The sequence below is a fragment of the Prinia subflava genome, chromosome 6, assembly GCF_021018805.1.
Source record: "Prinia subflava isolate CZ2003 ecotype Zambia chromosome 6, Cam_Psub_1.2, whole genome shotgun sequence".
Taxonomy (NCBI): domain Eukaryota; kingdom Metazoa; phylum Chordata; class Aves; order Passeriformes; family Cisticolidae; genus Prinia; species Prinia subflava.
This window is the reverse complement of record NC_086252.1, coordinates 6,261,393-6,270,895: the sequence shown is the minus strand read 5'-3', so window position 1 is coordinate 6,270,895 and position 9,503 is coordinate 6,261,393. Positions and strand designations below refer to the sequence as shown.

The 9,503-nt window shown below is 54.9% G+C and overlaps 1 protein-coding gene and 1 long non-coding RNA gene across 2 annotated transcripts in view; both read right to left on the bottom strand.

Annotated features, from left to right (window-relative positions):
• Positions 1-1,086: 1,086 nt before the first annotated feature.
• Positions 1,087-9,503, bottom strand: part of LOC134551942 (uncharacterized) — a 29,146-nt gene continuing 20,729 nt past the window's right edge. The window contains exon 3 of the long non-coding RNA XR_010080720.1: positions 1,087-1,406. This is a non-coding gene — a long non-coding RNA (uncharacterized LOC134551942). The remainder of the gene's footprint in view (positions 1,407-9,503) is intronic.
• Positions 4,597-7,605, bottom strand: ARL4C (ADP ribosylation factor like GTPase 4C). Its single transcript, XM_063400005.1, is given in 3 exon segments — positions 4,597-6,631; positions 6,634-6,668; positions 6,820-7,605. Coding segments are annotated over 3 exon segments (651 nt in total). The 5' UTR covers positions 7,395-7,605; the 3' UTR covers positions 4,597-6,590.

Genomic DNA, 9,503 nt, shown 5'->3' with positions numbered 1-9,503 from the left:
GTGTGGCCTGGAAACTGCTGGGAGCTGAGCCGAGGCGCTCAGCCAGCCCTGACGCAGCTCTGGTGCCCACGGCACAGCAGGAGGACCTGGATCTGCAGGAATCTCCCCCCATCCTCACCCTTCAACCCCTTTCTCCACCAGGGAAGGGACAATCTTGCAGGTTTAGCTTCTCTACCACAGGGATCTGAGAACCATACCAGCCCCAATTTCTTTTTTGAAGAGTAGGGAGTAGGAAAAGTGCTGACAATTTTCTTTTATTCCTGTGGAAAAGAAGTTGAGTGATGTGACCAAGGTTAGGCAGGAGTATAAAAAACCTGCACTTAGGTCCAGCTTTACATCCTGCTCTCTTTCTGGCAGCAAAATACTTGAAAGCAATGCCAGGTGGGATCAGAAGTTTTGGGAGTGCCTGCTTCCCCAGTCCCCATCTTTTGGGAATACTCCAGCACCACAGGATTATAAGAATAAGAGCAACTCACCCCAGCTGCAAAATTTGGGCTGAGCAATAAAAATAATCCCAGAATGGTTTGGGTTGGAAAAGACCTTGAAGCCCATCCCATTCCACCCCCCTGCCATGGGCAGGGACACCTTCCACTGTCCCAGGTTGCTCCAAGCCCCAATGTCCAACCTGGCCTTGGACACTGCCAGGGATTCAGGGGCAGCCATAGCTGCTCTGGGCACCCTGTGCCTTTTGTTATTATTTAGTTATTTATTATTTAGCACCCTTTTGTTATTTATTTAGTGTTTTTATCACTATTTATTAAGAAATATATGTATTATAATATTGTTAATATTAATAATAATAATTAGAATTCCTATCTATTACATCATTCACAACAATAAATAAGGATGACTGATAATAAATGAGAAGAATCTAATCTGTGGGCTGATGAAGAGCTCTCTGTCCTTCTCACAAATTCCCGTCATGCTTCCAGCATTTTGGGAAGCTGTGGGATGCCATCAGTCAGGGCTGTCAGGGAGGGAGGACAGGGGGTCACGGGACATGTGGGATTCCTTCTGGTTACCTGGGGCGTGTCCAGGCTCCATAACTCACCTTCCAGCAGTGTTTTAATGTCTCTGCTGGAGAGTTTGACGGGCTTTTTGAGCTTTCCTCCCTGGAATCTCACCCAAATGTCTGAGAGAAGCAAACACAGGCTAAGCTGAAATAAACAGAATGGTTTATTAGAGCAAATATTCCCAGACTAAGCTCTCCATATTCAAACATCCTTGTGCTGAAATGTCTCAATTTGCTCTAGCAGGCCAGCACAAGGCGCTTTTTTTTTCTTTTTGCACGGTGTGTGTGCAAAGTGCATGAATTCACTCACAGCACTGGCCTTTTGCTGCTCAGACACAAAAGTTCTGGCGATTTGGGGGTAATTCCCATTGAAGAAGCTCCAGGATGGAGCTGCCTGAAACAAAGCAAACAACATTTAAATCAGTGTGGGATTATTTTTTCTTTCTTCTGGTAGCAGTTTCCAGCCCATTTTAAAGCGATGGTCATCCTCAGCCCACCCCAAAATTTGGCCAGAAGCACCTGGTGCTGTGCAATCGCTGCCAGGGCACTACACCGTGCTCCAAGGACCCAGCGCCCTCCGGATTGCATTAACCAGGATGATCCTTTTAAAGATCCTTGCTTGGGAAGCAAATCCCATTTGAAATAAAGCAGAGGGATTTAGCTTAATGAGGCAAAGCCAGGGAAGAGAGGCAGAAGGACCTGTGTGGCTGATACAGCACAAGGCAAGGCAGAACCTGCAGCAGAGGGGCTCCTGTGGTGGAGGAGACCTTGGGAAGCTGCGTGCATGGAAAAGTGGGACACACCGAGCTGGCGAGTTTCCCTTGTCCATGGGAACACTTGGATATCCCTCAGGAGCCTTCCCTGGTGGCCTTCAGATGGGGGGGTGGGGCGTCAGGGACCAGCAGAGGAGCAACAGGGGACACACTGGTGGCTCATCTCTGCTTATTCCTGTCCTGACCCCATCTCCCACCGCTCCCAGCCCTGATCCATCCTCTTCTGCTGTTTGGAATGTTCCAGGTCCTTCTCAGCTGGTGCAGCCCACAACCCGACTGCTCCTTCGCTGTTTTAGCTCCCGGCCCGGCCCGTGCAGGGGCAGCATCCTTGGCCCCATGTGCCACCAGGGTCCCCAGACATCACTCCGGGGACTGTCCCTCGCTGTTTGGCCGCCCTGCCTGCCCGGGGAAGTGGCGCAGCCCCATCCATCAGGGCCAGCGCTGCCTCGGGGCGCCGCAAGCTCGCAGCCCCTGCTGGGATGTTTTCATGACAACCGGCCCAAACACCGCCTCCCCCCTGCTGACAGCAGCACTCCGGCCAGCAGGACAGGCTGCTCCGAGGAGGATGTCCGTCCTTGCCGCTGGAAGCACAAGGAGCTCCGCTGGCCACAGGGCACAGCCTCCCCCGCCCCTTCCCGCAAACCCTGGGAGAAATCCCAGCTCGGCCCCTCCACGGCGCTGGGGGAGGGGGTAGATCCAGCTGCAGAGTCACACACACCCGGTCACAGCCTCTCAAAGCCACAACCCAAACCCTGGCAGCTGTTTCTCTTCCCCCATCACAGGGAAGGGGATAGTTCCCCCTTTAAACCAGGAGGAAAGGCCTCCCCCAGCTCCACGTGGTGCCCAAGGGACCAAAGTCCAGCTCCTCTGGCACACAGATAAGCGACTCAATGACAGTGTGCACACCTCTATGCCAGCTGGAAGACCCCCAAAAATCAGCTTCTGCCAGGTGGGATCAGTGAGGACAAGTCCCTTCAGGCTAAGGAAGGTGTGGGCACTGCAACATCCAGTGCTGGGCTTTCAGATCCATGAAACCAGGAGGAGCACACGGTGTCCCATGGAAAATGGGGCCAGGGGATGGTCAGGAGCATCTTCAGGAGCATGGGACCCTGTGGCAGAGGGACAGGAGCCCATTGGTGATGCTCTCTGTGAGGAAGGAGCCCGTGGGGAGCTGCACCTTCCAGAGGCTCTCTGCAGGGTCAGGGGGCAGCTGAGCAATCCGCAACTCAACCCTGGAATGCCACTGTCCAGCTCAGCTCCAAGGGATTTCCTGAGCCTTGATAGCAGCTCAGCAGCTGCAGCTCCGGGTAAGCCTTTAAGGTTCAAAGAATCATGGAATCTCCTGAGCTGGAAGGGATCCACAAGGATCCAGTCCAGCCCCTGGCCCTGCGCAGACACCCCAACAATCCCACCCCAACAATCCCTGGGAGCAGTGTCCAAACACTCCTGGAGCTCTGGCAGCCTCGGGGCTGTGCCCATTCCCTGGGGAGCCTGGGCAGTGCCCAGCACCCTCTGGGGGAAGAACCTTTTCCTGATCTCCAGCCTGAGCCTGCCCTGACACAGTTCCAGCCGTGCCCTGGGGTCCTGTCACCCCTCAGAGGCCCCTCATCCCTGATCCTGCAGGGCAGACAACACATCCCCTCACCCAGGCACTGCACACCCCACGAACTCCGGGCAGGGTGAGAACACCCCAGGCCCTTCCAAATATCACTTTCACAAGTCAGCTCATCATTTCCTCTCTGGCTGCCTCATCATCGTTTAAAAAGAAAAAAAAAAAAAAAAAAAAAAAAGAAAAAAAAAGAAAAAAAAAGAAAAAAAAAAGGGAAAAAAAGTCATTTGCCACCCAGCTCCACTGCCCCCCTCTGAAATGTCACCCTGGGTTTCCTGTGTCAGCAGCCACCCAGGAGCAGAGGCAGCCTCGAGCTCTGTCTGCAGCATCCTGTTCCCAAGTGGTGTTTTAACCCCTGCAGACCTGGCTCTCTGCCACCGACACCAGTCGCCCGAGGCCACCCGTTTTAAAAAAGCCACGCTGAGCAAAAATGGAAACTTTCTCTCTGTGTGATCACATTAAAATGGATTTAAAATCAGAGGAGGTGGTGGAACAAAATCCCCCCCCCCAACAAAAAGTATCCTTTCTCAGAGACAGCAGCAGAGATGCAGAGACATTAAGTGACCTGTAAAACAGCTCAGATTTCATTAACCAGCAAATTGTGGATGTCCCCCATGTCCTAGCGGGCTGCCACGTGACAGACCCGTGACACTGGATCCTCAGCAGGTCACTTCTCTGTCCCCTTGTCTTCTCTCCTTGGGGAGGCAGCAGGAACCTCCTTCAAACCACACAAAACGCAGCACTGATACTGAGAAATGAGCAGAACACTGGGTTTTGGTTGTGTTTTTTTTTATCAGGCCCTTTCATTGTATAAATAATTTATTTCAGTTCACAGCATTATGTCTGCATCTTAAAAAAAATAAAAGAAAAAAGGAAAAAGGGAAGGACAGGAGGAACAGAGACTGACGGACAATGGCAAGGGCAGGACACGGGTGGCGGGGTATCGCGGATGGGAACACAGCAAATGGACCTGGGGGAATGAGACCTGCCAAAAAATCACAGGTCATTCATAATCTGAGAAGATGCACAACCTTGCAAAGAGCCCAGACAGTTCCCCTCAGGAGCTGCTCTGCTGAGGCCCCTCTTCTTGCACCCCCCCTGCCGAGGGTGACGCTCATCTTCACACAGTGGTGGTGGGGGGAAAAGCGGGTGGTGGTGGCACGGAACCGGGTGGGTATGGAAACACCACGGAAGCCAGGAGCTACTCGTTGGAAAAGTCTTTTTAATTATTGCAGAAAGCAGAGTGGCTGGCAAGGGCACGGGCACAGCGTCCCACCCGGCCCAGGCGAACCTTCCAGCGGTCTGCCATCTCTCCAAGGGGATGCTCAGCTGGGTGGAACGAGCTGCCAGGAAGGACCCAGCTCTGTAAAAACAGCCTTTCCATAGCCAGCATTTGCTAAACCAGGAGGTGAAAAAACGCACCACTAACAGCCTGCACGTGTCATTCCTAAAACCTGATCCCTCTGGAGCTGCTGGGGTCAATACAGCTTTTACATTTCAAACAGGTCGCTCTCCCAGAAAAGGGTTAATACATGTGGCTTCTGTGGCATCAAAAATAAATAATTATTTTTTCTCTCTCTCTTGACAGCAAGTACCAAAGTGTTGGAGGTGAAGACAAAGCAAGGAAACCCGAGGAAGCGGGAAGAGAGCCACCTGAACGGATGGGACCAGCCCACACAAATCGGGACTCGCGCCGGGAACTCAAACCCCGCAAGAGGAGAAAAAACACGACTCGGCTGCAACATTTGTTCCATAACAAACCCCCCTGCCCCCCAAAAATGCTGTTTGGAAGGTGCTTGTTGCTGCAAGGGGAGGATCAACTCCCTGAAACCCGAAGGGCGTTTTGCTTTTGTCTGCTTGGTGCTTTCCCCTTGGCTGCTCTGGGAAGGGGTTTGCGAACAAGAAAGCTGGTGTAAAATCACCAGAAATTCTGCCTGCCTCCGGATTCAGGATATTTGGCCCCTGCTTCAGCTCTGTGGGAAGCCAGGACCCCAGAGAGCCAGATCCCGGGCTGAAACACAGGCAGCAAGTGGATTTTGGTTCCCAGCCCCACGCAGGTAGCAAAATGTTCACCTGCAGGAGGAGGCGGGCAGGCCCGGCCCTGCCCGGGCGCTCAGGCTGCTCTGCAGGCAGAGCTTGCCCATGTGGCTACTGGGGGAAGCAAGGGGCTTTTAATCAGGTTTAAATCTTTATTAGAAACCTACCACAAACCCCACACCCCCATTCCTCTTCACCCCCTGCCATCTTCCCTTTCCAGCAGAGATTTTTTGTAGGCTCTGGCCATCTCTGTCCGTCCATCCATCCATCCATCCATCCATCCATCCATCCATCCATCCATCCATCCATCCATCCATCCATCCTCCCCTGCCACGACCAACCCCACCCCCCCGCGATTTGGCCTCCTGCCCCACTGCAGAGCAGCACAGCAGCCAGAACCCCAAACTCTGCCTTTTTGGGGGGTTTTACTAAGTGACCCCTTGTTCGGATCACCTGCTGGGAGCACCCTGTGCATGGGGACAATACACACCTGCGGGGGGCTTTGCTGCAGGAAGGTGACACCCCCGAGCCTTTCAGAAATGGGGGTCCTGCACAACCCTCCCCAACGCCTCCAGCAGCGTTCACCCCAAACCCTCGGGTATGTTTTTCCTTTCTCCACCCCTTTTTTGAGCCAAGAGCTTAAAGCTCTGCACCATTCAGCAGCTGCTCAGCACCCCAGTGTCGCATCCTCCCCCCCGCCCCACAGGCTGCCCGTCCTTGCTCTGCACCCTAAAACACCGGCCAGGGTGGGTGGATGTCCCCTTACCTAATCACACCCACCCCTCCAAGGCATTTTCTGCTGTCCCAACCCAACCTCCAAGCTTTCACCACCCCTTCCCACCGCCACCCGCGGGGGAGGGATCCAGGGATGCAGGGATCAGGGCTGGAAGCCCCCTCCCCGCTGACCTTGCCGAGCCACGATGCATCCGCACCCCCGCCCCAAAATGCATGTGGGGAGCTGGCATCGACACCCCCGAATGCCCCCAAACGCCCACGCTAAAGATCCGAAAGCACGCTGGGCTCCGCTCGAACGCACTTCAACAGGGTCCTGCCCTGTTGGTTCCCCGGCACACAAAGGCTCGGTGGTCCTGGAGGATGGAGAGGGGGGATTCATCCCGTTTTTCCATGTTTCCAGACCAAAGGAGTCCGGATCAGACCCTCAAGAGCACGGGGCGGTGGGAGAGGGGAGCTCCGGGATGTGGCGGGAGCCGCTTTGTTATCACCACTATTGTCTGTCCTTTGGGGAAGGAGGAAAACAATGAAGAGGAAGAAAAAAAAAAAAAAAAAAAGAGAGAACGATTAAACCCAAAATAATCGCTTTGGTTCTGTCTCCCCCTCGGTTCCTTTGTCTGCTCCTCCATCCCTCCCCGCCTCGGCTGGGCTTCTACCGCTTCTTCTTCTGCTTGAGGGACTTCCTGCGCTTGAGGATCATCTCGTAGAGCTTGTCCATACCCTCCGTCAGCCCCTCGCCGATGATGGCGCAAGCGGGCTGGATGTGGTAGGTGGTGGAAGGGGTCAGCTCGTGGAGGGCCAGCTGCTTCTCGATCTCGGCCACCGGCAACGATTTGGGCAGGTCCTGCTTGTTGGCGATGACCAGCAGCGGGGTGCCCTGGTTCTCCGCGAACTTGGTCACCTTGTGCAGCTCCGTTTTGGCTTCCTCCAGCCGGTCCACGTCCACTGAGTCCACCACGTAGATGATGCCATCGGTGCAGCGGCTGTAGGACTTCCAGAGCGGGCGCAGCTTCTCCTGGCCGCCCACGTCCCAGAAGTGGCAGCTGATGCCCTTGGCCGTCCCGTTGCTGAGCCGGATCTTCTCCGTGTTGAAGCCGATGGTGGGCACGGTGTTGACGAACTCGTTGAACTTGAGGCGGTAGAGCACCGTGGTCTTGCCCGCGGAATCCAGGCCCAGCATGACGATGTGCAAGGACTGGAAGGCGGAGATGTTGGAGGAGATGTTCCCCATGGCCACGGCTCACGGCCGCGCTCACAGCCCCGCGCCCATCCCCGCGCCGCCGGCCCGCAGCGGGGGCACGGCTCGGGGCGGCGGAGGGAGCCGGGAGCCGGGAGCCGGGAGCAGCAGGGAGCAGCAGGGAAATGGGAGCAGGGATCGGGAACACGCAGCTCGGCTCCACGCGGCGGCAGCGCGCCGGGACTGCCGAGCCCCGCCCCGCCCGGCAGGAGGAGGAGGAGGAGGAGGAGGCAAAGGAGGAGGAGGAAGAGAAAGAGGAGGAGAGGAGGAGGAGGGGCCGCGCCACCGCCTTCCTCCCGCTCCGCCCCGCGTCCTGCCCGGATCGCACCTGCCTGTACTGCCCCTGCCTGAGCTTCACCTGGCCCTGCCTGAGCTTTGCCTGGCCCTGCCTGTGCTTCTGCTCCTCGGGGCCCCCTGGGAGCGCCACCCCCCTGTGCTGGAAGCTTGGTTGTCCTTGTGTTCGTCATCGTGACCGACCGCAGCAAGCAGTAAAAAAGAAAAAACCCAAAACCTTAAAAATAGTAACCAAGCCAAAGGTGTGGCTGCTCCATCCCTGGAAGTGTCCAAGACCAGGTTGGACAGGGCTTGGAGCAACCTGGGATAGTAGAAGGTGTCCTTGCCCGTGGCACCAGATGTTTTTTCAGGTCCCTTCCAACCCAAACCATTCTGGGATTATTCATCGCACGTGAGACTCCAGGAGGAACTTCCCAGTGCACCAGAAGCTGTTCAGGCACAGCTCCTCAGGGACACCTGGCACCAGTGATGATTCTAGCTGGAAAGCAGCAGAGCAGTGTGGAGCATCTGTGTCCCCTACAGCTGTCATAGTGTCCCGAAGCAGAGAGATGCCACGAGGGGAAAACCTCACCTGTGCTGGATCCGGGGCAGGGCTGGCACTAATGTTCATCGCTGCTTGGGTCTCATACTTTGCAAAGGTTGTAAGTGCCCCTCAACCCCATTAAAGCTCCTGAGGTCTCCACGGCCAGATAGCTGAGCCATGGAACTTCTGTCCCACTTATTCACAGAAGGAACCTTAAAGATCGGCTTCCAACTAAAGATCCAGTTCCATCCCCCTGCCACGGGCAGGGACACCTTCCACTACTCCAGGCTGCTCCAAGCCCTGTCTGACCTGATCTTGAACACTTCCAGGCAGCCACAGCTTTTCTGGGCAAAACCCAAGCCAGAGCTGTTGCTTTTATTTCTGCTCCCGCTCCCGAGCCAAAAACCAGCAGCAGGCCGGTTGCTACAATATTACCCATTGCCTCTTTTACAGCGTTTGTAAAATAAATATCGACTCTATGCGACAGCCGAGCCAGAAAGCCCCAGAGAAAGAAGTGCACTGCAGAAGACAGATACCGCTTTTAATTTAAGATGCTTTCACCCCTCAGCATGCGGTGAGGATTTGTCGGGCTGGAGTGGGATCATTCCTCACATTCATTTTTCATCCCAAGGATGCATGTGGAGGCTTTGTGTGGAGATAAGGCCACCTATTAACACATGCCATCATTAACAATACAGGCAGCTTGCTTTTGCAGCCCTCAGAGGTGACACTGGGCACAGTTTTGTGGAAATCACCATGTAGTGACAGCGGGAAAAGGGCAGGGAGCTCTGTGCCCGGCTTCATGCAATGGGAGAAACACTCCTTGGCACGAGTGAGGCGGCGTTGCCAATCCAAAGTCCAGGCACAGGCACTGGATGGGCCAGAAAATGGAAATATTTTGTGCAGCAGGGCTGTCCTAGACTGATCTTTGAGCTGGCGTGAGCTCAGGCTTTACTCTGCCACCACGCCAAAGAAATGAGGTTCTGAGAGCACAGGGAGAAAGGCTGTAAGTGATCACCTGACTCCAGGACACGGAGCATTAAAGAGGAATTTAAAAAATGCCAGAAACAGAAGAATAGGGTCATATCTGTGAGTGGCAGATCCGGCACTGGCACCGCTCTCATCTCTTCTGCCTGAATCACTCCAGCAAAAGCTTCCTTAAAGGCTGCTGTTAAGGATAATCCCAAAGCGAGGGCATCCCGGGCTGCTCCCAGAATTAGTGGCTAATCTGTGTGCAGTAGGGCTGGGATTTAGGAATTTACCTTCGGGCTGTGAGCCCATGCTCG